This window comes from Ochotona princeps, chromosome Y (genome assembly GCF_030435755.1).
Source record: "Ochotona princeps isolate mOchPri1 chromosome Y, mOchPri1.hap1, whole genome shotgun sequence".
Lineage (NCBI taxonomy): Eukaryota > Metazoa > Chordata > Mammalia > Lagomorpha > Ochotonidae > Ochotona > Ochotona princeps.
The window spans coordinates 627,112-654,927 of NC_080866.1; the positions used below are offsets into that span (position 1 = coordinate 627,112).

The 27,816-nt window shown below is 38.2% G+C and overlaps 1 protein-coding gene across 5 annotated transcripts; it reads left to right on the top strand.

The window, feature by feature from the left end:
* The first annotated feature begins 735 nt into the window (after positions 1-735).
* On the top strand, positions 736-26,744 carry LOC131478785 (zinc finger X-chromosomal protein-like). Of its 5 annotated transcripts, none has more exons than XM_058659359.1 (8): positions 737-934; positions 8,515-8,603; positions 17,499-18,056; positions 22,977-23,147; positions 23,389-23,532; positions 24,111-24,260; positions 24,709-24,849; positions 25,504-26,744. In XM_058659359.1, the coding sequence occupies exons 2-8, from the start codon at positions 8,543-8,545 to the stop codon at positions 26,682-26,684; spliced, it is 2,406 nt and encodes an 801-aa protein (XP_058515342.1). In that variant the 5' UTR covers positions 737-934; positions 8,515-8,542; the 3' UTR covers positions 26,685-26,744. The 5 variants fall into 5 exon arrangements, with proteins under 5 accessions (XP_058515345.1, XP_058515342.1, XP_058515346.1 ...); XM_058659360.1 differs by having other exon boundaries at positions 738-934; positions 22,998-23,147; XM_058659361.1 differs by having other exon boundaries at positions 738-934; positions 23,001-23,147.
* Positions 26,745-27,816: the final 1,072 nt, after the last annotated feature.

Consider the following 27,816-nt stretch of genomic DNA (forward strand, 5'->3'; position numbering starts at 1 on the left):
AGGATGATTACACCAGCTCATTTCTCCATTTTCCTATCTCTGAGTTTCAGTGTCTGCATATCTTTGTTGGTGAGGATTTGTTCTTGTAGGCAACAGATGAGCGTGCTTTGCTTTTGGATCCAGTATGCCTATGTGTGACATTTGACTTAAGTGGTAAGCCATTTATGTTCATGGTTAATACTAAGAGGTAGCGATTTAGTCCTGTTTAGCATTGTTTGATTGAAGTTTCTTTTTTGGTTTTATTGAGATGTTCGCCAGTCATACCTTTGGATTTCGTAGGTGCTATTCTTTCTCTTTGTAGCACTTTTAGCAATGTCTCTATGGCTAGTCTATTAGTGGCAAGTTTTTTTTAATTTTTCCCTTTGGGAGTTTTTTTTTTTTTTTTCCATTTCCAAATACAAATGTAAGCTTTACTGGGTGTATTATTCTGGTCTGATATATTATTCTGGAGTGACAGGCTTCTTTCTTTGTTTCTTTGTTTCTTTGTTTCTTTCTTTCTTTCTTTCTTTCTTTCTTTCTCTCTCTCTCTCTCTCTCTCTCTCTCTCTCTCTCTCTCTCTCTCTCTGTCTCTCTCCCTTCCTTCCTTCCTTCCTTCCTTCCTTCCTTCCTTCCTTCCTTCCTTCCTTCCTTCCTTCCTTTCTTTCTTTCTTTCTTTCTTTCTTTCTTTCTTTCTTTCTTCCTTCCTTCCTTCCTTCCTTTCTTTCCTTTAGGATCTGGAATGTTACTCTGATCTCATCTATCCTGTAGGGGTTTGCTCTGAATCAGCTGTGAGTCTGATTGGGGTCCCACTATAATTTGATGTTTCTCACATGCATATTTAAGTATCTTTATGTTCAGTGAAAGAGAGCTTGATGATGATGTGCCAGGGCAAAGAGCATCTCTGGTCAAGTCTATTTAGGGTTCTGTGCCCCGTCTCTTTCTTTGTCCATGTTAAGTAAGTTCACATTTATTATTTTGATGAATACGTATTTCAGTCTACCTTCTCTTTAGGTTTCTTTAGGCACACCCCAAATCCTTAACTTGGCCTTCTAATAGTGTTGCTTAATTCTTGGTGGTTTTCTTAGCTTTAATCAGTTCCTCTTTCAGATTTTTGTTGTGGTACATTCACATGTTGTGTCTTCAAGCGCTGAAGTTCTTCTGTCCCACTCAATCCTCTGTGGAGACTTTGCTTTTGCATTTTTAACTTTTTCTATAGAATTCTTTCTTTTTCTTTTAAAGGTTTTTAATTTTATTTTTATTAGGAACTCATAAATACAAAGAGGAGGAGAGACAGAGAGGAAGATCTTGCATCTGCTGATGTACTCCTTAAGCAGCTGCAACAGCTGGAGCTGCCCTGATCAAAGCCAGGAACCTGGAGCTTCTTCTGGGTCTCCCATGTGGGTGCAGGGCCCCAAGGCTTTCATCCATCCTCGACTGCTTTCCCACCCAGGAATCAGGGAGCTGGATGGGAAGCAGGGCCGCAGGAACACGAACTGGCACTCATAAGGGATCCTGGCGCATTCAAGGAGAGGACATTAGCTGCTAGGCTGCTATGCTGGGCCCAGATTCTTTATTTCTAATAATTCATTTTGGTCTTGTTTCAGTACTGCTAAATCCTGTATAACATATTCACTGACTTCTTACATGTTCTTGTTGTGGCTTTAAAACTCTTTTTTATAGAAGATTTATTTATTTTTATCGTAAAGTCAGTTATACAGAGAGGAGGAGAGACGGAGAGGAAGATCTTCCATCCGATGATTCACTCCATAACTGACCACAACGGCCGGTACTGCGCCGATCCGAAGCTGGGAACCAGGAACCTCTTCCAGTCTCCCACACGGGTGCAGGGTCCCAAGGCTTTGGGCCAACCTTGATTGCTTTCCCAGGCCACAAGCAGGGAGCTGGATGGGAAGTGAAGCTTCCAGTATTAGAACCGGCGCCCATATTTGATCCCAGCGTGTTCGAGGCGAGGACTTTAGCCGCTAGGCTATGCTGCCGGGCCCTGTTTTAAAAATCTTTATCTGGAAGTACCTCAATATCTTCACCAACTAACTGTGGTGTTGAAATAGCCTTTTGATCCTTGGAGGGGGTAGGGCACTGGCAGTAGTGGGCAATGAGGATATGTGGAGGCATTGGTAAGTTCATTCATGGTGTGGCTTCTGCCTCTTTTTCCGTTAGGCATTGCAGTTCAGAAATTCCAGATTCTTTTGGGGGAGCTAATTTTATCTTTAAGCTGTGTTGGTTGATTTTACTGGTTCCTTTCAGAGACTTGGACCATCCTCTGCTGCCTTTCAGAGAGCCTTAACAGAGTTGATTGGATAGGGCTGCAGCCAAGACTTGAACTGATACTCACATGCTATGCCAGCATTTCAAGTTGTGGCTTGAGCCCAGCCTTTTTTACATTTTTTATTTTCATGTGAGGATAGCTGCTTCAGCTCACACTTGGATTCTGTTTGTTTAGAATGTGTTTTTCCATCTACTACATTTTTAGGTTATATATGTTTTTATTGATGAGTGGCTAGTGGGCAGCATTATCTTGTATATTTGTGTGTGTGTGTGTGTTTAAGATTTATTTATTTCTATTGGAAAGTGAGATTTACAGAGAGAAGGTTCATGCCCCAAGTAGTCACAACAGCTGGAACTGAGCTGATCCAAAGCCAGGAGCCAGAAGCTTCTTCTGAGTCTCCCAGGTGGGCCCAGGATCCTAAGGCGTTAGTCCATCCTCTGCTGCTTTCCCAGGGTGCAAGCAGGGAACTGGATGGGAAGTGGGGTGGCTTTGAGATTCCAACATATGCAAGGCGAGGATTTAGCCGTTAGGCTATTGCTGCCGGGCCCTGTGTTGTCTTTTCTAAGAGAAAGATTTGTTTGCAAACAATAATGACAGGATAGAAAGCTACCTATCATTTCTTCCTCAAATGACCACATGTGCAACAGTTGCTCTATGTCAAAGTTATGAGTTTGTGCCAAAGTTTTATTCATGAGTTTGTACCAAAGTTGTATTACATTTGCATTAAAACATTCAGACCTCAATTTCGTTTGCTAGTGGCTGCAGTACAGCAGGTGAGCTTAACCCAACACTCCAAAGTTAAATGTAATTAATGTAATTGCAAGCAGCCATTATTATTATTATTATTGTTGTTGTTGTTGTTGTTGTTGTTATTATTATTTTGCATTTTGAGAAATAATCCATTCTCTTTCAAGTGATGGTGATTATTATTCCTATTGGAAGGCAAACAGATAGACAAAGATATCCTCCGGTTGACTCCCCAAAGGACGAGAGCTTGGAGCAGGACAAAACAGGAACCTGAAGATTCAGTCCATGTATTCCTATTGGTGACATGGACTCCCACTCAGTCATCGTTCTGGGCCCTGTAACTTCTTTTCACTTCTGAATTGAACACTCTTGAGCAAATTTTGTTAGATTCCTCTTGGTGGTGATGAACTACCTCAGATTTGTCTGGGACTATCTTCTCTTTCATTTATATATGAAAGATAGTTTTGCTGAACATGGCTCTTTTTTTTTTTCTTTCAGTAGAAGACGGTACTGTCCTATTAGGTTTCTGCTCAGTAATGTTAGTCCAATAAGAGTTCTTTTTTGACGTGACTTTTCTCCTGTTGTTTTTAGATTTCTTTTCTTGTACGCCAGACTGTTTTAATACTGTGTCATGTTGAGCATCTTTTCTGTTTAAATCTAGCTTGTGTCTTTCACATTTCCTGTAGCTGGATTCCTTAATCTTTCCCAAGATTAGAGAAATTTCATCTATTTTTATTACGATTTTTTTCCTCCTCTATATTTTTGTGGGTTGACAAGGTTGAAAACTGGGTTTAAATGATATCATAGAAGCCTTCCTCTTCCTTTTTAGTTGAAAAACTTTTTCTTTCTTTGATGATATATTTCAGTATAGTTGCCTTCAAACTCAGATTTTTTTTTTCTTTAAACTTATAGCCAGGATTTATATTATTGAATAAATTGCTTTTATTATTGCTACTGTCATTATTAGTTGAAATTTTAGAAAGACATTTGCAAGCTTTTTTTTTTTTATCATTTCTGTTTTGATTAACTGATTGATTAGTTTTTATGGTTGAGTACAAAGGCTCTGGTATTTTTCTTCCTTCTCTTCCTGCACTGACTTCCTCTATGTTATTGGAATAATAAATTCATAAACAATCATGTTTCCATCATTCTGCTATTTAAGTATACCCTGACATTGTAGGTGTAGGAGGATGGTAGTTTGACATCTGTGTAAGTTCTGAGATGGTTACCTTGAATCCAATTCAAGATTTTTTATTCTTTTTCATGATTTCTACACTGAATTTCTCTTTTCATTAGATTCTCCAACTTATTTTTTATTTAATTTTATTCTTCTAATCATTCTTTTGAGTTCCTTATTAAATGTTTTGTCAGTTGTCTGGAGTGCTCAGTAGATGCCACTTGAGCCATCCGTTCTCTTGGATGTTGTTGTTTGATTACAATTGCTTTTGTGGAAGTGGCAGATGATATTCACTCTCTGTTTTCCAAAGTATATGCTATGGCTTTCTTCTGATGTTTGTCTCTTAGAGTGTTGATACAAGAATCTTGACCCTGGCTCCACTTTGTATTACAGTGTAGTCTATAGCTTCTCTAGCTTTCATCAGTGAGTTTGGACTTGATGTGTTCAGTGTTGTGTGGTAGAGGCTGTTGAGCTCCTAGACAAATTAGAAACCTAAAGCTGATGTAGGGGTTTGTAGGGGTAGCGTGTGATCACTCAGGCAAGTAATTGCACCAGGAAGTGGGAGTGTATTGGATGTTTCATCTGCTACCTTCAAGATGAGCCTTACTGTTGACTAGAACCCCCCCGCAATGACCACAGAGGTATCCTAGGGTAGATCCATTCTTCACTTGTATTGGTCAGTGCTGTTGGCCGTGAGGCTCATGATTGGAATGTCTTTAGGTCCCTCCAAGGAAACACATTTGTAGTGTGCAGTGACTGAGGGCATGGACTGCAGAAACATGTACTATGGATGCCTCCAACATCAGATTAGGAGCATTGGAGGGATTGATCCAGGTTCAAGGGCATGCATATTGGTTCCTCAGGTCTTGGGGGTATCACCCAGCATTATGCTGTATTTTTTTCCCACTGAACCTATTTGTCTCCTGTATTTCAGGGCACTTCATGGACTCAAGTACTCGGTCATACCTGCAATGCTAGGTCTATTTGGATTTGTGAAGCTATTGAAATTTGTGCTGAGTAATGAATATTTGGAGGAGCGGATGTGCAAAGATTCTTGTCCTCTAAGTCAGTATGTGTTCTAAAGTGTTTTTATTCTTAATATGGCACCATGCCGCAGCCACTTGAATTGTAGAATCTGGGAGAAACAGTTTTAGTAGTGCTATCTCTAAAGCAAAAGTACTAATGATTCCAGATAAATCCTCAGACTGGCTCCCAGCTTGTGTTCACAGCAGAACAGCTCATAAATCTAGCATTTTTAGCAGTGGAAGTCTGCTGGCATGCTCCAATGCAACCTTTCCACAATGAAGTCCTCCCAACCAGGGGAGTCAGTTGCTGGCTTAATGCTCCTTCATATGCTGGCAGTCAAGGTTTCCATGTCTTTACAGCCTTCCGTGTCTTCCATGTTACCTGATAATGCAATGGTTCTTTCTTTGTTGTTGTTTTGTTCTGTTTTTTATTATTCATTGTGGAAGAGAGCATCAGGGACTCCATCTGTCCAATTTGTAATATTTTCTCCAAGAACGGGTTTTTTAAGAATTATTATTATGATTTTATTTTGATAATCTTCACATAGTTGATTAGGGCACAGAGGGTCAAGGCCTACAGCAAAGTGGATAAGACCGTTGTGTCCACATTCTGCTTTTTCTTTTTCTTTCTTTCTTTTTTTTTTTTTCTGTATCTGGGGTCGAGGGGGAGATAAAGGGAGAAACCCCACCCAGCCACCCACCCATCCCAGGGTTCCCGATGTAGGGCAGGCATGCTTCAGGGTTATTGCTCTAGTGGTTCTGATTGTTCAACAGTTCTGAATTGCTGCCAATCCCTCCACTCCAAGCATGATGAAATCTCTCCAGAATCCAGTGGCTGACATAGTTGACTTCAGAGTCTCCATTTTCCCAGCTTTTCACTGCCAACACGTGGCTGGGGTAGTTGATTGATGTGTTCTATCCTCCTCCTCTGTTGTGGTGCCAGGTGTCGTCTGCAGGTTCCTGTGGTCTGCCATATCCTCCATGTGCACCTGGATATAGTGCAAGGACATTTTTTTTTTATGTGAAGTGCTTTGAATACCATAAAACCTCTGTTGTTTGAAACTGTCTCCAGTTGAAATTCATTAAATGAATCACAATTGTGTTAGTCACTTGAACATTAACTTAAAGTCCATACAATTATTAACATTTGAAAATTAACACATGCAGAGGTAATAGACACAAAGCAAAAGGAAAAGGATGAAGCACATTGGAAATTCACGGAGGAGTAGGTATCCCCAGCATTTGATGGGAGCAAGGGAAAATAAGGGATAAGTGAAGATCAGATGGTACAGAGAAGAATTTGAGGTAGAGAAAATCAGAATAAATAGAGACTTAGACTTAGGATCTTGTACAAACATTGGGTAATACTATTTATCCAAAGAGTGAAGGCAGACTCTGTGAATGAATACCAACTCTACTGGGAAAATGAGGAGTTGCAGGCAAACGTTAGGTTATTTAGGCCAGGAGAACCTTGATTATGTCATTAAGTACTTTTGTTTTAAACAAAAAAGATTTGCTTGTTTCAAAGTAAGACGAGATAGGGTAGAAAGAGTTCTTCCTCCACCTGAACACTTATCAAATGGCTTCAGTGGCCAGGGCTTGGGCCAGGCTATGTCTAGGAGGTAGGAATTCCATCTGAGTCTCAAACATGGGTATCTTTCACTTGGGCACATCAAGTAGCTTGAAAATAGCAACCTATACTCAGATACAGGATGTTAGGTGGTACCTGCTCCGACAGTGTCTTAACACCTGCCCTATTTTCTTTTTCTTAAGATTTATTTTTATTTGAAAGACAGAGTTGTAGGATTGATGAGAGACAGAGAGATCTTTCATCCATTAGTTCACTCTTCAAATTGGGGCTGAGCTGATCCTTAAGCCAGCAGCCAGGCGCTTCCTCTGGGTCTTCCATGCAGGAACAAGGTCCCAAGGCTTTGGGACATCCTCTGCAGCTTTCCCAGGCCACGATCAGGGAGCTGGATAGGAAGTGGAGCAGTTGGGATCACAAACTAGCACCTATATGGAGTACCTGCTGTTGTAGACAGTAGATTAGCCTGTTGAGCCGCCAGGGTAGCCCCAACCTTAACTATTTTCTTAAATAAAAGGTTGATATAATTTTGTTTGCATTAGAAACACTCTTCTTCTGTGTTTGAACTAATACTCATTTTAATCAGGTAAAGTAAGATGCATAAGAAAATGATTATCATAAAAGAAGAAACTCTTGTAAACAGAGGTCTGCAAACAAAGCACACGGCACACAAAATCCACGGGGAGGGACAAGAGATATTCAAGAGGCAGGAAGGGATGGAGGAGGACACGTGGCTCAGAGACTATAAGGATAAGGATTTTTTTTATGAAAGAATGCCCAAGGCAAAAACAAGTGCTGATTTGTTTTTCTGAAGCTCAGCAAAATATCGTCTGATCCTTGATGTTGGGGAAATTTAGAAAAGGGGAAATTTAGCTGTAAAGGGTTATTGAAGGCTATTTATTAGTCAGGCCTAGGGGAAATTGATGAAGAAGTAAAGAAAGAAAAGGAGAAAGATTGTGCAATACTTGCAAGGAAATAAAATCTTTCTGCGCTTCGTTCCTGTTCCCCCTACTCTCTGCCTTTTAAACAATAGATCAGAAATTGTACTTAGAAATGTTTATTAGTAAGCTGAATGAATACCTTGCTATCTAAGACAGAATTGGTTCTTGTGTGCATGCATTGTAATGGCAGCCGTAAAGGACTCTTGCTTATCCTACATATTATACATGTAGGATTTTTATCTTAAATTATGTGAAATAAAGTTTAGCACTTTTTAACCGGTACCTATGGTTCAGAGAAAAAAAAAATGTTTTATATGTACATTGAGTATTTGGAAATCCCCATAGTGTTTATAGTCATCAATTTTTTTTTATAGTTTCAGTTTCTTGTAGGAAGTTTGGAGACCATACTTAATTTAAAGATCTTATAATTATTGCAGAAGAGCCTTTGATAACTTACAAAGTGCATTTCAGCAGAGCCATTGCATTATGCAGAGATTGGGCAGCAAGGGATCTTCTGGGAGAAATGTTCTGTCTTCTAATATGAATAAGCTGACTTTATTAAGCTGAATACTGAAGGTATTTGCATTTATGGAAGCTGCCTATTAACGATCTTTCTTGTGGCTAACCCATAAACCACTGGAAATCAATTTGTTCCCTTTTTATGTAGTTTGCTAATACAAATGTGAACTTTTCAACTGTGTAAAAATTGGGATATTAAGGGTTTTTTGTTCCATAACATTAACATTTGGTATACATTTTATTCCCAGGTGTAGGAGCTGTGACTAATGATAATTAACGACCATGGACGAAGATAAATTTGAATTGCAGCCGCAAGAGGCAAACACATGTTTTGATGGAATAGGTATAACTGTTTCTGGTTTTTGTCAGTCCACATCTGCCATAGTAGGAGATTGTCAAGAGGTGGAACTGTTACATCTGATACTAAATTTTATTTAGATTCACTGACCTGCCTAAAACTCCTAGCATAATCTTATTTGTACTGTATCAGTGTCAAAATTGTACTGTAATGCTATTATTTTACTTTTCAGTACATAGCTGCATCTTATCTGTTCTTCCTTCCAAAGTGCTTTCAAAAGGTTAGTTTTCTGTACTAGAAGACCACCTTTCCATAGTTTAAAGACTTAAAACAAGGCAAATATATTACAGTTTTGTGACTCAGAAAGACAGGCATAGTGCTAGTTTAAACTGATTTCTGTGTGTAGAGCTTCACAAGCTCAGAAACAAGTTTTTCTGCAGTGCCTTCTTCCTTGCTCAGTGCTTCTGAAAGAGAATGCAGTTCTAATAATAGTTGTACTTTTTCCAAAATGTAGTCCTTGCAGTTTTAAGATGGAGATATTCTTTGCTTATGCCCTGCAGTTGTCAACTGGTGGATACTCTTTGCTTCAACAGGTTAACCTCTAAATTCCTTCTCGTGCTTTGCCTGTGGTTTTGTTTAGCTACAGTGACTGAAATCCCTTTCATCCTTTGAATCTTATTTATTTTCCTTTCCACCACATATCCCTGACTTTAGACCCAAAAGATTATTATTGTTGTTGCTGTTATTATTATTATTATTATTATTATTATTATTATTATTTTGGCTGCTTAAACAAATGTACTTCAAAATGTTTATAATAAGTGAAATTAAAGAGGTTATTTTGTCATGAAAACATTACCTTTACGACATCTGCAGAATTTCTTGGGCCTGACCATGTTACATTTCAAGAGTTAGAGATTAGAATTCAGGCATCTTTGGAGGCCCAGTTGTGTCATCACTGTGTATATTCTGGTTTTTAGAATGTGTTTTCTAAATGTAAATACATTGACTTGTCTACAGGATTCTTAGCAATAAATCCTTTTCTAAAATTGGCCATTTGGAGGACAGAGAGGAAGATCTTCCTTCCGATGGTGCACTCCCCAAGCGGCCGCAACGGCTGCAGCTGAGCCAGTTCAAAGCCAGGAGCTAGGAGCTAGCTCTTCTGGGTGTCCCACGCGGGTGCAGGGTCCCAAGGCTTTGGGCCATCCTCGACTGCTTCCCAGGCCACAAGCAGGGAGCTGGATGGGAAGCGGGGTCGCTGGGATTAGAACTGGCACCCATATGGGATACTGGCACGTGCATGGCGAGGACTTTAACCACTATGCTATCACGCCGGATCTGCCATTTGGAACTCTTAAGCAGTGCCTGTCTTAATCAAGTCTCTGTGATATTTTAGATGTAAGTTATTTTTAAGTGTATAAGCCCTTATGTATATATTATATTATACATTATATTATATTCTACATAAACAATTTTTATGTATAATATAAGTCCTATACACTTATTATACATTCACCAATACATACACTACTACTACTAATGTATGCTTAATAATAATTTATATATAAAATATAATAAAATATAATATAATATAATATAATATAAATCGCAGTTATTATCCACCTTCTGACCCCAGAGCAATGAACACTTATTTGCACCTGACAAAGTCAGATGCTTCTGAGTATCTGGTCCAAGGTTGGTAAATTGTGGAAGCATTCAGTCACTAGTGTAAAGAAACTGTCAAATCTATCTAGGTGGACTTTCTCAAGTTTTACAACCTGAGAATAGTCAGTTGTGTGCTCTGTTTTCTTTGCTTTTTTCATCAGATATAGTAAGCTATCAGCCTTTTCCTTGATCCTAGAATTTCAGGAGTCAAACTTTTTTTTTTCATAATATATATCCTCTGCTTCAAACCAGCAGTTTTCTTAGAGTAAATCTCTGAAGACTTTGTTGCATTTAATTGGCACTTAAGCTATAGTTTTTGCTTGTTTTGAAAGAGATTTTCATTTGTGTTATTATTTTATTTTGTTTTATTTTGAATTGATTGAGTTGTCCAGTGTTTCATGCTGGACACCTTTATTGTGGTTTTTGTGAGTCATATTTTAATTTTGTGCATGGAGACAAAATTTTTTAAATCTTCCTTGGTTTTTTCCCAATCTTTTCCTGGCAAAGAACTTTTTTTTCTCCCTTTGGGAAATGACCTTTATTGGGTTTATACATGTGGGTAGAAATAATGTCGGTACAAAACCAAATGGTTGCCATTGTAACTTACTATAATTACAGTTAAAATCCAGGCAGTTTTTTAAAAACAGTCAAATCAATCAAAACCCACTACATCAAAATCAATAGCTCTTTTGAAGTCACAGTTCCACGTAAATATGATTGAGACTTGAATGCAGAAATTTGGTTGGTTGGAAAGCTAATAAAACTTCTGATTTGCTCAAATAGGATTGCAAAAAGGCAAAACTGTGTTTTTCATAGAGATGTACTCTGCTTGGAATCACCAACACTGCACAGTTGGTATAGTACTGAAAGTCCTGAGGTAATAAGGAATACAGGCATGCTTTAGTCTTGTATTGTTCTTTCTTGTATTGTCCACAGTCAGACTGTGGATGTGTCGGATGGCACCACCACCACCAGTTGTGGCCTTCATGAGAGAGTCAAGTTATTCATTTCCATGAATAGCCAGTTGCAAGTGACACGGGGTAATACGCTTTACCTTGAAGTCTTTTGGTGCAGTTCCCACCAGCTTAGGTACCTCTGCAATGACATACTTCCAGCGTGGCTGCACTGTACGCAGTAGGATTCACACCCACACATCCATGGCTAGATTTCAGGTTGTTGATGAGTGCAGCCCACCTGGAATTGCAAGAGGGAAACTGCATTTGTCTTGGAGTTTCCGAAATCCTTCCTAGGGTCCTTCCTAGCTTTACTGCCAGCCATTTTGAATTCTGCTAAAGCCCAACAAGCAAGGCAGAGAAAAGGGCTGATGCAGCCCCCTCAGCAAGATCCCAGCCACTGACTCTCTGGTCGCATTGTGATTCAAAGAATCTTCTAAATTTCACCTTTTCTTCCCTTTCTTAATAGCCTCAGAATTTCCCAAGTGCATTTCATTTGGGGGGGGGGGCTTGATAGAAATTACCATTATTTCTTTTTCTTGAATTTGTGTCAAGAAGCTTTTTACAAAACTTGGCTGAAATCCCCTAAATTATATATCAGAGTTGCTACAAGTTACACTTTCCATATGATCACATAACAGAGTTTTCTTAAACCTATAGTGATGTAACCAAAATGGCTTTTCTCAGTTTCTAATAAAATGTTCCTAATTTTCAGTGCAACCGTCACTAGCACCATGGTTTAAATTCTCTAAGTGTTCGTCAGTGTGCTTAGCAGCAGAGTACACTACTAGTGCACTGTTCAAATGAATCTAGGCTTTTATTTTTAATTGTAAGTTCAGTTTATTAAGTTCAGTGATGATGAATATTCAAAAGTTTATTCTCTTGGAATTTTTTTTCCTAGAAAAAAAGAAGCAAAAGGAAAACCAGAACTCTCTAAGCTAAATTGCAAATGCTGTGGCAGTGAGAGTTCTTTTTAAAACTGGTAGTCCATTTGTCAGTTGAGTCACTTCCTTCGTCAGTAGGATTACAGTCTAGATCATTGTCATCCTGGAGCTCCGAGTCATTCATTTCCCAAGAGAGGAAGCGTACAAACAAAAGGAAATAGAAACTAGGCTTTTCTTAGTTTCATGATTGCAAAATCACATTTTTTAAGATTTTCTTTTAATTTGAAAGACATATTTACAGAGAAAAAGAGAGGGAGAGGGAAGGAGATGTCTCCCATTTACTGGTTTACTCCCCAGATGTCCTCAGTGGCTGGAGCTGAGTCAGTGAGAAGCGAGGATCCATGAGCTTCTTCTGGATTTCCTAAGTTGGCTCAGGATCCAAAGCCTTGGGGCATCCTCTACAGCTTTCTCAGGCCATTGGCAGGTAGATGGGTCGATCCATCAGAAGTAGAAAAGGCTGCACACACCGATATGGGATGAGTATTGCAGGCAGAGCCAGAACGGTCCCAAAATCACTTTGCATTTTTAGTTTTATTTTTAATTTTGAACTTTATGATACAATTCTATAGAGTCTGAAATTCTTCCTCCCCAAATTTCAGCACACCCTGGATGGCTTTCCCCATATTGTTACAATAGTATAGTCCTTCATAAGGAGTTATAACTCCATCAGTCTGTCATCATCTCATTGTCTAACTATGTCCAGCAGTTTCATTGGGAGTCCGTCCTTGACTTGAAAGTAGGGATGCATGTTACATTGTGTCTTCAGATCTGGGTATGGTAGTCTCTATTACTCCATCACTATATACTTCCAATTTACATGATTGCTTTCTTAGAATAGAGAGAACATACAGTATTTGTCTTTTTGGGATTGACTTTTTTCGCTGAGCATTATGATCTCTAGTTGGAACCATCTAGTTGCAAATGGTGCAATTTCAGTCTTTAAATGGATGAATAATATTCCATGGAGTAGATGTACCACAGTTTCTCTAACCACTCCTCTTTGGACGGACATCTGGATTGTTTCAGTGTCTTTTCTATCGTATATTGTGCTGCTGCTGTAAGTATAGGTAAATATAGGATTACAGATCCCCTTCTCACATGCAGTTTGCATTTCCTTTGGGTATATTCCTAGGAGCTGAGAGCTGAGCCATATGGCAGGTTTAGTTGCAATTCTCCAAGTACTCTGCATACTGATTTCCACAGCGATTGTACTAACCTGCCCTCCCACCAGCAGTGATAAAGGGTGCCTTTCTTCCCACATCCACGCCAGCAGGTATTGTTAGTTGAGTTTTGAATGTAGGCCAGTCTCACTGGAGTTAGGTGGTACCTCAATGTGGTTTCCATTTGTATCTACGTGATGGCTCGGAGCCTGAGCATCATTTCCTTTGTCTGTTAGCCATTTGAATCTGTTCTTTTGAAAAATCTCTGTTCATTTCATTTGCCCTTTGTTGTTGTTGTTGTTGTGTTGTTTGATTTTTATGTTTTTTACCCTCTCTGGGATCTGAAGCTCTTTGTAAATCCTTGATATTAGTCCCTTATCACTTGTGCAGTGTGTAAAAATTTTCTCCCATTCTGTTGGTTGCTTCTTCACTTTGTTAACAGTTTCCTTTGCTGTACAGAAGTTTTTTAGTTTGATATAGTCCCATTTGTTTATTTTTGTCTTTGCCTGCCTGTGCTTTTGTCATCTTTTCTAAGCAGACTGTTCGTGGTTCTTGTGTTTCCACACGAACTTTCGTATCTTCTTTTCTGTTTCTGAGAACAGTGTTTTTGGGATTTTGATTGGGATTGTGTTGAATGTGTATATTACTTTTGGTACTATGGACATTTTGATGATAGTCCTACTAATCCAGGAACATGGTAAGGTCCTCTGTTTTTCAAAAGTCTTCCTCTGTTTCCTTTTTAAATGTTTTATAGTTTTCATTATAGAGTTCTTCCACATGTTTAGTTAGCTTAATTCCTAAATATTTAAGATTCCTCCCTGCTATTTTTAAAGGGACTGTACTTACTGTTTCTTTCTCAGTCATAGAATTATTTGTGTACACTAGTGCCACTGATTTGTGTTCATTAATTTTGTATCCTACCACCCTGCCAAAGTTTCTTATGAGTTCCAGTAGTCTCTTGACTGAGCTTTTTGGTTCTCCTATGTGGAGTATCATGTCAGCATGTTCTTTGCATTTTTAAGTGTTTGTGCAGTAGCTATCCATTTTTAACACCAAAGTTTGCATTCCTTTAAATGTTACCATCAGCTTAGCAGTTTAAGGTAATGAGATTTCTGTCTCAGTTTCCATTGGTCAGAGATCTGTCATATTTTGGCTTGGTCACTTACCTCAGGTTTCTCATATCTGCATGCTAAGTATTAGAGTTGCATTTTTTTCTTGGTACTTGAGAAATGAACCCAAAGCCAAGGTAATTGAGATGGTTAAGTGAATATGATTCCTTGTGGTTTCATGAGCTCCCGATTTGATGGCTGTTGGCCAGAGATTTGACTTGCTTTTGTGACTGTCAGTGTTTCTTCACATACTTCCTGTGTGACTCCTTCCATCCATGAAAAATAGGACCTAAAATCATCCTTTGGACCTAAAATCTCTGAGCTGTATTATTCCACTTCAACTTTCCAACGTGAGCCATTGGAAGTTCTTCATTTAAGATTAAATGGATCAGACTTGGCCTTTCCAGATGATTCAAAATAATCTATTTTAAGATTTTATAAGCTAAATAATTCCTGCTAAACCTGTGGTGATAAGCCTTAGTAGTGTATTGTACTCACAGGCATCAGAAATAAAAGCATGGACATTGCTTAGGCATGATATAGGCTGAAAGGGCAAGAGGGCCTGGCAAGAAAATTCTACTTAACATGCTGTTTTTCTTCATGCTAGTTCCTATTACATGTTCCTTACTATGTTATCTAGTTCTTAATTTGTTTCAGTTAAACTGTTTTTCTCATTGTTTAGCTTCTGTGCGTGTTCATCTTAAAATAACAACTATGTCATATCATTTCTCAGATCTTCATTGCTCAGGAGATAAAGTACAATTCCAAGCTCCTCTGCATTTAACCCTATTCTGTCTACAACTCTAACATGTTCCTAAAAGGAGCCTCTTCATCAAGCAAATGACATGTTAGCTCATTTACAAGCAACGTAAGAGCTACTTTATACAATTCTAACAATAGAAAAAATGTTTCCACAATTTCAGATTAATCATGGCACCAAGAAAATGATATTCTGGAGGCTTGAGATTAGGACTGTGTTTCCATGTTTTGTATTTCAAAATAGTTACAGTTTCAAGGTAGACTTTGAATAATTTTAAGTGACCATATTAGCAATATAAAGAAGGAGTAATTTCCACAGGAAACAAAGGAGTTTTTAAAACTTTTGTGTTTAACAAATTGCTTGCAGTTGCTAATTGTGGCTTAATAATGGCAAATGCTAATAAAGAAATGGTGAAATACAAGTTCTTTGCAGAAAAAAAATCAAGTCCTTTTCAGCTTAATTTGATAATGAGCTAATTGGTAGATTGAAGAACTAGTAACATTTTTAGTCGTGATATCACTTAGAGTGTTTGTCTTTGAGAAAGTTGCTTCATCTGTCAGGGTCTCCATTTTTATGTGCAAAATAGTAATGAAAGCTCTCATTATAGATTTTAGGACGCACAGTTCTGGATGGTGTGCATGGCTGATATTGTGGTCCTACTTTAGAAGAAACTGAAACCCAGAGTTTAAATGACTTGCCAGGGCTTACAGTGCTAGCAGATAATCTTAATTTGGACCATTCTAACTGTTTTCAGGTTCATGTCTGCAAATTTCTAGATTGTATTGTAAACACTGGGTACACATCATTTTGTGAAAGTTTCTTTCGTTGCTATTTCTGTATTTCAAATGAGTAATATTTGACACTGAAGACTTCCTAGATTTTACTGCTTCTGTTCTTGTTGAACAAGAAGCTGTGTGCTTCTTAGAAGACCTAACCAGTCTTTAGATTAGGCATCTGATGAATTTCATCTAGTATGAATTAGACGTAGAAGTTTGACATCACCTGAATAGTTTTGGTATTAAGTCTCAGTATTTGCTGCTTGCTAAAGAACCATGATGCCTGATTGGTTTTATTTATTATAATTTTACCTTTTTGATAGGATAGATGTATTTTGTTCGAAGTAGAGGAGTTTATTTTAAATATTTCAGTTAGACATCACATGCAGTGTAAAATATGGGAACTTGATTAAATCTGCTTGTATCACTGGACTTTTCATTTGTTCTTTCCTCTACTTTTATGTCGTCATTGTCTGGTAGCCTTAGATTGGGGAGGTTTTACAATTACAAAGCTTATATGTATGTTTATCCTAAGGAAATAATTGGTCCTACGATCCTAGAAGGAGGAGGCTTGATGGCGATAAAGAATTTAGAATAGGTTCTGTCCCAACTATCCTCAATGAATTTTCACTGAAAAATTAGTATTTTTTTTTAAGATTTGTTTTTATTTTTGAAAGGTGACTTTTACAGAGAGAAGGAGACACAGAGAGAAAGATGTTCAGTCCATTGATTCACTTGCCAAATGGCCAGAATGGACAGAGAGCTTAGCTGATCTGAACCCAGGAGCCAGGATCTCCTCCAGATTTCCCATGTGGGTGTAAGGCCCCAGAGGACTTGATTCATCCATCCTCTGTTGCTTGCTTAAGGCAGAGGCAACGTAAGGCAGAGAGCTGAATCAGAAGTGGAGCAGCCAAAGCTAGAAGTAGTTCACATTTGGGATGCTGGTACTGCAGGGCAGAGATTCTTCTGTTGTGCCACTACACAGATCCCGCAAATTAGCTTTGTAACCAATTACTATTTTTATGTTCTGACCTTATCTTTGTATGTCTTAGATGAAAGGGATGATTTTCAATTTCCAGAATCGTAAAGGCTACATTGCAATTTAAAAAGGCGGGACAAGTAAAGCAATTTGGGAAAAGAAGGATATAGGAGTGACCAAAGATTTGGAAATGAGAACAGTGAAATGTACTGTAAAGGAAAAAAAGTGCTATATTTTCTGAATTTGTGATGAGTAATGTGTTTTCCTTTTAGTGTCCTAGGAATTCTTTTATGCTGTTAAGTGTTTCAAGAGTCCACCCCCAATTTTTTTCTTTCTGTGTGACTACTTGCAAGTGTTTTCTTTTGCTGATACTTATCTGCTAACTGTTAATGTAAGCCAAGTGAAATGCATGGGTTAAAATTTTGTTTTCTTATGCAAATTAAAATGGGTTCTGTTTTTCTTTAATGTTTTTTATTATGCGAGGAACATTAATGAGGTAGCATATTTTCTGATAGACGTGAAATAGTATTATTTACATTATTTCAGATAGTGATGCATATTTTCCTGAAATTTGTCATTTTAATTTTTTTCAAGGACCTGATGCAGCACACATGGATAGTGACCAAATTGTTGTGGAAGTTCAAGAAACTGTTTTTGTTTCTAATTCAGACATAACTGTGCATAACTTTGCTCCGGATGATCCAGACTCAGTTGTAATCCAAGATGTTATTGAAGATGTTGTTACAGAGGATGTGCACTGCTCACATATCTTAGAGGAAGCAAATATATCTGAAAGTGTCATCATTCCTGAGCAAATGTTTGACTCGGATGTAGCCAAAGAAGTTTCTTTAGCACAATGCCCAGTCCCAGATGATGTTTTAGGTTCTGATATTACTTCTGCCTCATTGTCTAAGCCCGGACATGTTTTGACAAGTGAATCTATTCATGTGTCTGCTGTTGCACACATTGAACATATAGTACATGATAGTGTAGTACAAGCAGAAATCATCACTGATCCTCTAACCACCGACATAGTTTCAGAAGAAATATTGGTAGCAGATTGTGCATCTGAAGCAATCTTAGATGCCAGTGGGATCCCGGTGGACCAGGAAGATGATAAAGGCAACTGTGAGGACTACCTTATGATTTCCTGTAAGTCTTAGAGCTCAGGTGTTTATAAAAGCTTTCTTTCAAAAATAAATTTTTCTTTCTTTAGGCTTTTGTAAAATTAAGATTAGTTTCATATATTCCCTGGTAAAATGAGCCATACTTAAGTGAAAAGGTATAAAGTTATTTATGCTTGAGAAGGAAATAGATGAGAAAGATAAAGAATGAAAAAGGACTGATGTTAATGAAGTCATGAGATGCGTGTCTGGATCTTTTAGTAACAGGAATTATAACACATGAATGACATTCACGTTGAATATGTCTTTTTATGATGACTGCTGCCCTTGTTCATCTCATTGCCATGTTTCCCTTTAAAGTAAATTTTTAAGTAAACCTTTACTTTTGGAATTTAAGCAACATCTTTTTTTCCAAATAGTTTATAGATAAGATGGTTGGCGATTTATATATATGCTTCAAGAGCTAGCCTAGGCCAAAGCTGGGATCCCCAAATTCCATCTTGTCTGCCTTATGGGTATAGCTACCTAAGGAATTGGGCCATCTTTTACTGCTTTTCTAGGCTTGCTAGCGAGGAACAGCCTCACCCTGCGCCACAACAGCAGCCCTAAAACAGGTTTTAACCTGTGTTCTTTATTTCTGTGGGATGCCAGCTTTCTTCCTTGTGTTTGCTGGTTCATTAACCCGTGCATGATTGGCCACAGCTTTGTTTAGTTCACAGATATCGATTCTGTAGTGCTTGCAATTTGAATTTTTAAGTGTGCTCTCTACATTCATGTGATTCTGTTTTTTACCCACTTTTTTTAAATTAACATATTCTAATTCACAACCTGCTGTGGGTATTTAGAGAGTACCTAGCCATGGGTGGCAAATCTTTTTCTTCTTCCCATGCTCTCTCCATCCCCCAAATAAGTAAGCTTTTTCTAATTCCCAGCTGCTTGGGCACCTGGTACCTCTGGATAAAACCCAAAACGAACTCTTAGTGGCTGACTTCAGCCTTACCTAGCTCTGAATGTTTTTTTCTTTTTTTTAAATTTCTATTATTAATTAACTAATGTATTTATTTATTTATATTACAAAGTCAGATATACAGAGAGGAGGAGAGACAGAGAGGAAGATCTTGCGTCTGATGGTTCACTCCACAAGTGGCTGCAATGGCTGCAGTTGAGCCAGTCCGAAGCCAGGAGCCAGGAGCCTCTTCTGGGTCTCCCGCACGGGTGCAGGGTCCCAAGGCTTTGGACCATCCTCTGCCGCTTTCCCAGGCCACAAGCAAGGAGCTGGATGGGAAGTGGGGCTGCCGGGATTAGAACCAGCGCCCTTATGGGATCCTGACACGTTCACGGCGAGGACTTCAGCCACTAGGCCACCACACCAGGTCCACTCTGAATGTTTTGTGCCTTAGAAGTCAAATTAACCAGGGACCAGTGCGGTGGTTCAACAGTCTAGTCCTTCACGCTGTAGCACTGGCAGTCAATGTGAGTGTTGGTTTGTGTCCCAGCTACTTGTGGTATCCATCCGGCTCCTGCTTGTGGCCTGAGAACGCAGTAGAGGGCAGACCCAAAGCCTTGGGACCCTCACATGGGAGACCTGGAAGAAGCTTCTGGCTGTTGGCTGTGGATTGACTTGGCGTCAGTTCTTGCGGCCATTTGGGGAGTCAACTAGCAGATGGAAGACCTGCTCTGTATTTCTCCTTCTTTCTCTGAACAGATCTGCCTTTACAAGAAATATAAATAAACCTTTAAAAACATGAAAAGCCTCCAAACTGTTAAGAAAAAGAGTCTTCATTCTGTCTTCCTCTACTCTTTCCATTTTTCACTCAGTTATTCTCTCTTTTAAGCAAATAGATGGATGGGTGTATATTGCAAGATCAACAGATGTTTGGTTCTGAAAGAAATTCTTTTGAAGTGGGAAAGTCAATGAAAATATACTGAAATTAGAAAATGATAGCTCCTGTCAACTACATAAATTCTCTGAAAACACTTAATTGCATATTTTGCATTGTAGGATGTTGAATTTTATGGGCATCTTGTTGTAAGCATGATTAGAATCTGTGGAGGCAATTCCCTATCCTAATTACAAATTGATAGTTTGATAAAACTGCACCATAATAATTACAGTTAGATTAGTGAATTAACTACAGTGATATCTGTGTGAAATAACAGCAAAACAATAGAACACTGTATGTATTCTAGGCATCTGTGATTTAACCATTTTATGCCCGCTAAACTTACTCAATTCAAACAGTCGAATGGTAGGATTTTTAAAATTTTAATATTCTTGAGTGGTAGTCCTGCTTGAAATTTATTGGTTTAAAAAAAGAGAGAGGGAGAGAACTATATGGAAGGCAGTTGAGACTGCAGAAACTGGTAAAAAGGTAGGTACTGATTTTTTTTAATACCACATTAGGTGAAATATTTGCATAAACCAAGGTTACCTAACAAAGTAGGTATCCAAAACAAAAATATCTGGGTAGTACAGTATGTGAATTGGACCATTTTCACTTCTGTTACCAATTGAAAAGACAAAGCTGAACCTCATGTTTCCTAAAATATTTTCTTCACAGGGTTTTTTTCAACGTGTTCTTTTTGCTTTGTAGACAGGTATACATGAGCACTGTCCTTAAAATGAATGCTGGATAGTTACTAGTGTCATGGCAATGTTACAGACTTGTGATCAAAACAGATCCTATTTCCTCATGGTGACTGACTTATGTATTATGTTACACAAGTAATTAGTTAATAAGTAAATTATTTAAGCACTAGTGTTTTAGGAAAAAAATAACTATATTCAACAAGAGCTTTGATTTCTGAGTTTGTTGCAGGGATACCTCACCAACTGCAAACTGAAGTTATTAATATAGACCCTAAACTCAGGAAAGAAAGAGTCAGGCAGACATATCAGTTTCAGTGAAAGAGCTAGTCAGTTGAGAATTGTGAATTCATTTTAAGTTATTTCAGTTAGTAATCTTAATGAAAGGTTATGATTAATAATCTTAAGCATTAAAAACCTGATTAACTTGAATTTAGGAAATGTGCGGTGTGAATAATTGGATAAATAGTTGTGTAAAGGAGAAGGAGCTCAAGTCGTGTGTTTTTTATTATTGGCTCCAGGGAGGAGGAAAATATTGTTTGCAGATAGAAGTAGCCCTGAAAAGTAATGGATCAATAAATACGTTGAAAAAGTAAAGAGAGGATGTGATGAAGAGCCTAATGGCAAAGTCTGTTTTATGGGATGAGTAAATTGCTTTTCTGATAACATGTAGGGAAAACAAAGCTTGTGAATTTTCGTTGTGGGTTGAAGTTGTGCCATCCATCTCAATAATAAAATCTCTTAATGTAAAGTTAAAACATTAAAAAAAAGTCAAAATTGGGACAAGTGGGATATGAAATGTGGGGGAAGATTTCAGTTGCTTGACTGCAATTTGTATTTCACTTGGTAGGAAAAGGAGCAGTATTGCCTTTTAGAAAGTAGTATAGAAAAATCAAGTTACAGAATCTTTGTTTTATAAGTGTTTACTACCATAGTGTTATGAGAACAAAGATAAATACATCTTTGTTCCTAAGATGGGTAACAATAAGCAAACCTTAGCAACAGTCTGGTTTTAAAAGTATAGGCAAATTTATGAAGATGGAGAGGCAAATTATAGGAACCAGTTTTAAGAAAAGGAATTCTTACACAAGCTTAATATTGAAAATTGCATTTCAGTGCAGTTCCACGTATGGGCATTCGTGTGTTTGACAAAATTTGAAGATGCCATGTTAAAGGTAGCTGTTACTAGCATTTTCAGAAATACTTTCTTACTTGGGAAAATCCTATTCTGAAGCTTACATGTTCTTCATTTCTACAGTTTTAAATCAGTTTATGTTGTTTCACTGCACTGTACCATTCTTTCAGCCACGGGTTTTAGTCTTTAAAACTCTGATTCAGCGGCCCGGCGGCGTGGCCTAGCGGCTGAAGTCCTCGCCTTGAATGAGCCGGGATCCCATATGGGCGCCATTTCTGGTCCTGGCAGCTCCACTTCCCATCCAGCTCCCTGCTTGTGGCCTGGGAAAGCAGTCAAGGATGACCCAAGGCCTTGGGACCCTGCACCCGCGTGGGAGACCCGGAAGAGGTTCCTGGTTCCCGGCTTTCGATCAGTGCAGCACCGGCCGTTGCGCTCACTTGGGGGGTGAATCATCGGACGGAAGATTTTCCTCTCTGTCTCTCCTCCTCCTCTCTGTATATCTGACTTTGTAATAAAAATAAATAAATCTTTTAAAAAAAACTGTGATTCAACAGAAGCAGATAAAATCAAGTTATATTTAGATGTAACAAAGTAGAGGTGATGCTAATAAAATATTTGTGTTATGACTGCTGGTTTTAAGATATTGCTTGTAAGAACTTTATTTATGTGTTTGTTTGTTTATTTATTTATTTATTTATGGAAAGTCAGACTTACTGAGAGGAGGAGAGACAGTGAGGAAGATCCTGAGTCTGCTAGCTTACTCCCAAAATGGCCGCAATGGCTGGAGCCGAGCCAATCCAAAGCCAGGAGCCAGGAGCTTCTTCTGGGTCTCCCACATGGGTGCAGGGTCCCAAGGCTTTGGCCCGTCCTCTGCTGACATCGCAGGCCACAAGCAGGGGGCTGGAAGGGAAATGGAGAGGCTGGGATATGAACCCGCACCCGTATGGGATCCCTGTGTGTGTAAAGCAAGGACTTTAAGCGCTAGGCTACTGTGCCAGGCCCGCTTGCAAGTTCTTTACAGATACCTGACACACAGGGCTGCTTTCAGTTAGACGAACAAAAGAAAGTCAAGTATTTTCTTTTGTGTCTTTTGACAATAATTTTTGTGAAATGTACATCTATATGTTGTCTTGGTTAGAGCAAACACTTTCATGTAAACCTAAATAATTGTTCCTGCAGAAAGACTTCAACATTATTTTGCTTAAATGTCTACTGTTATTATTTAGGTTTTTTCCCCCCCTGTTTAGTAGATGATGCTGGTAAAGTAGAACATGATAGTCCTTCTGGATTGCCTATGGATGCAGAGTCAGAAATGAATCCTTGTAAAGTAGATGGCACTTGCCCAGAAGTGATCAAGGTCTACATTTTTAAAGCTGACACTGGAGAGGATGACCTAGGTAAGAGGAAACTTAAGCATTTTGTATTTCCTGTTCCAAGTATTTGATTAATTTTGTTAGCTTTTTTAATGTTAGTAGTTGTTTATTTCAAGTAGAAAATTTAAAATCTTTTCTGATACTCCGAGACTTACTTTTAATGTATGAAAAAAAGTGCATATAAGAATACAGTGAAAGGTAATAAGTGAAACTGGTTAAAACAAATTTTGGAATAAATTCTTGGAACTGTCTTTTGCCCTGAAAGGTGGAACTGTCGACATTGTAGAGAGTGAGCCTGAAAATGATCGTGGAATCGAGCTACTTGATCAGAACAACAGTGTCCATGTTCCCAGGGAAAAGATGGTTTATGTGACTGTTGATGACTCTCAGCAAGAAGATGAAGATTTAAGTAAGCAGGTGGCCTTTTTGTGGGAGATTGTTATCTGTTTTCTGTTCAGTTTTCTTGGTTTATCCACTGTTTGAGGAAACGAACACTACAATTTTAGCAATCATGCTGTAATGCTGCATGGGATGACAGAGGGGTTGTTGTTGAAAGCTTTAGATTGTTGCTTTAAAGATAAGTTATGGGGCAAGCATTTGGCCTAGCAGTAAGGCAGTAGAGTCCCAAATCCAAGTCCCTCAGTTAAGTTCCATGCCTGCCTTCACTCCCAGTTCCAGCTAACACTCACCCTGGGATGCAGCAAGTGGCATTCGAATAATTGGCCCATTGCTACTCCGCATGGGAGACTGGCTTGAGTTCCCAGCCTCAGCTTGCAAGCTTCAGATGTTACAGGAGTTTGGAGAATAAGGCAGTAGACAGGACTCTGATCATCTGTCTACTTTCAAGTAATGTAAAATACACACACACACACACACACACACACACACAAATTGAGTAATGTTGAACATTTACTGCCTTATTATTACTATATATTTTCCTGTATTAGCACTATAAATCTCACAAAAGATTTTTAATTTTCTATGTAGATGCTGCTGAAATTGCTGATGAAGTATATGTGGAAGTGATTGTAGGGGAGGAAGATGCTGCTGTCGCAGCTGCTGCTGCTGCACATGAACAACAAATGGATGGCAATGAAATCAAAACCTTCCTGCCAGTAGCATGGGCAGCAGCTTACGGTGAGTCTTGAACAGCAGTTTATAGTTAGTAGGTAACTTCTGTACTTTTATGACTTCAGAAATATGAAGTTGATTTGGGTGATTTAAGCAAAAGTAGAGGAAAAATACATAGTTAATCAGTTTCCTTTGTTACTCTGTTTCTTTTGTTCATAATTTTGTGCAAGAAGTACATAGGACATATGTGCAATTTGACTTTGACTTTACCTAGCTTGTGACTTCATGGTTTGGAATGTATACAGGAATCTGTGGGACAAGGGTGCTGCTATATTTGGAAGCTTGGCGTTTCCCATAGTCATGCTTTAATAAACATGCCCATAAAGCCCATCACCTAAAAACAGGGAGTTCTGTCATTCATGAGTATCATGTCTTACTGTTGTAGTTGTAAAGAATTCCTAATTCTTTGTAATTTATAATACTGCATCATTTTTTTCTTAATGCATATTGTTAGGCAATAATTCTGATGGGATTGAAAACCGGAATGGCACTGCCAGTGCCCTCTTGCACATAGATGAGTCGGCTAGCCTCGGCAGACTGGCTAAACAAAAAACAAAGAAAAGGAGAAGACCTGATTCCAGGCAGTACCAAACAGGTGAGGGCACAAATGTTGCAGGGCACAGTGAGTTTTCAGATAAAACCCTAGTATATATTCACAGTGGTACAAGGAATGGCATTTAGCCACCAGACCACATGTGCTTTTACGTATCAATTTGAAAATACAGTTTTCAGAGTTCAAAGATATTCATGAATGATTTTTGTAGATGAAGAAGCAGAAGAAGTCACAATTTGAAGGAAAGAAATGAAAATATGTGGTGATTCAGTGATATGCATTTATAAAATGTTTTCACAAATGAATTTAAACAAACATATCAGAAAGCAAGCATAATTTATAGAGGAGCAGAGTCCTAATTGCTTAAATGCTCACAGAATATATGACTTTCCTGGATTGGTTTTGTATGTATTTATATATGGGATTTATATATATATATGCACTTAAATGCTATTGTCAGCCTAAATTTTATCTGAAATGATCTAAGCAGAAACATTACGCTATATTTGAGAAATGGTTTCCTCTACATTTTTATTCTTAGCAGGACAAGTTCTCTGTATTACTCAGCTGCAAGCGACAGGCTGATCATAACTTAGGTGTGTTTTCCCAATAATGTTTAGAGCATGTTGACATTTTGGAGAAACAAATTGTCTTAATTACTCATGCAAATCTTTTTTTTTTTTTTTGCTTTCTTAGCAATTATCATTGGTCCTGATGGACAACCCTTGACTGTTTATCCTTGTGTTATTTGTGGGAAGAAATTTAAATCCAGGGGTTTCTTGAAAAGGCACATGAAAAACCATCCTGAGTACCTTATCAAGAAGTACCGCTGTACTGACTGTGACTACATTACAAACAAGAAAATAAATTTACATAACCACCTGGAAAGCCACAAGCTAGCCAGCAAGACAGAGAAAACCATCGAATGTGATGAGTATGGGAAGCATTTCTCTCATGCCGGGGCTTTGTTAACTCACAAAATGGTGCATAAGGAAAAAGGAGCCAACAAAATGCACAAGTGCAAATTCTGTGAATATGAGACAGCTGAACAAGGGTTATTGAATCGCCACCTTTTGGCAGTCCACAGTAAAAATTTCCCTCACATTTGCGTGGAATGCGGTAAAGGCTTCCGTCACCCATCAGAGCTAAGAAAGCACATGCGAATCCATACTGGTGAGAAGCCATACGAGTGCCAGTACTGTGAATATAAGTCTGCAGACTCTTCTAACTTGAAAACACATGTGAAAATTAAGCACAGTAAAGAGATGCCATTTAAGTGTGACATTTGTCTTCTGACGTTCCCAAATACCAAAGAAGTGCAGCAACATGCTGTTACCCACCAAGAAAGCAAAACACACCAGTGTTTGCATTGCAACCATAAGAGCTCAAACTCAAGTGATTTGAAACGACACATTATTTCGGTTCACACAAAGGACTACCCCCACAAGTGTGACATGTGTGATAAAGGCTTTCACAGGCCTTCAGAACTTAAGAGACACGTGGCTGCCCACAAAGTTAAAAAAATGCACCAATGTAGACATTGTGACTTTAAGATTGCAGATCCGTTTGTTCTGAGTCGCCATATTCTCTCAGTTCACACAAAGGATCTTCCATTTAGGTGTAAGAGATGTAGAAAGGGATTTAACCAACAGAATGAGCTTAAAAACCACATGAAGACACACAGTGGCAGGAAAGTGTATCGGTGCGAGTACTGTGAATATAGCACTACAGACGCCTCAGGCTTTAAACGGCATGTTATTTCCATTCATACAAAAGACTATCCTCACCGATGTGAGTACTGCAAGAAGGGTTTCCGAAGACCTTCAGAAAAGAACCAGCACATCATACGACATCACAAAAAAGTTGACCTGCCCTAATGATACTTCTAAACAACTTGGAGGAATATTGGTGTTTGTCGAGGCAGAAAATTTATCTTAAAGCAGTTAGCTTCAGTCACATACAATACTGTGTATTAATTAATGCTATGTGCAGAAATGGAGTTCTGTTTACATTTGCCTACAATCCTTAAGCTGCACATCTTGGTGGTGCTCATCCAAAGTAAGATTGGTGACTTTAAAAGTAAAAAGTATTTTTCTGTGCAGATTTTTGTATTAGACACATCTACTAACATAAACTGGGAGGTTTTACTGTCAGGTTGTAGTATTATAGCATGGCAGTCATTTTCTTGTCTTGTTTCCTAATCTTTACAGACTGAGAGTGGAACTTTGCATTTGAAACACTTATATGCAACACTGACTAGATTTGTATTTGATTTTCATTTTGTTTAAGTGAACTATGCAGCCAAACAAAGCTTAAATGTTCTTTTCAGTGCTTTTTTTCTCTTGTTTTTAACATGGACGACTTCAAAAGTCATACCAAAAAGACTTGCTTTTTTGAGTTTTATCCCATCTGTGCTTTGTCTTGGAATATTATTTTATAAGTGAAACTTAATGGAAGAGGGAATTTTGGATTCTATGAGAGCTAAATGTGGCTCATAAGATTTTTTTGCAACATTATGTGTTGCTTACTTGCTTATTATACACTTAAAATACACAACCTCAAATTTTAAACCTTTGATGAAAAGAATGTGAAATACCTCTTAAGCTTAGTGATGTGAGACCTTTTCAACATGCTTTTGAGAGATTAAATTCAAGATGAAGAATTAAAAGGAAAGTAAGGACACTAGAAAAGGCAAAACATTTAAATGTTTTTGGTATAGAATAAGGTATTTTTAGATGAAATATTTTCACAAAATTTCAAATTCATACTTCAGATTTCTCTGGGAGGCTAACCCAAGCATACCTCCTAAAAATTAAGTTTTCTTTTAAGTCCATGTAGCAGAAAAGTGTTAATTACCACGTAGAGTTGGCAAGTTCAGCGTTATTTTTATTGAGTAGAGTTTGCAAAAATTTAAAAAGATGTAGTACATAAGTTGACTTTGATTGGGACATAAGAGTATATTTTAAGTCTTTCAGTTATGGGTATTTGAAAGTTGATGTATTTTTAGCA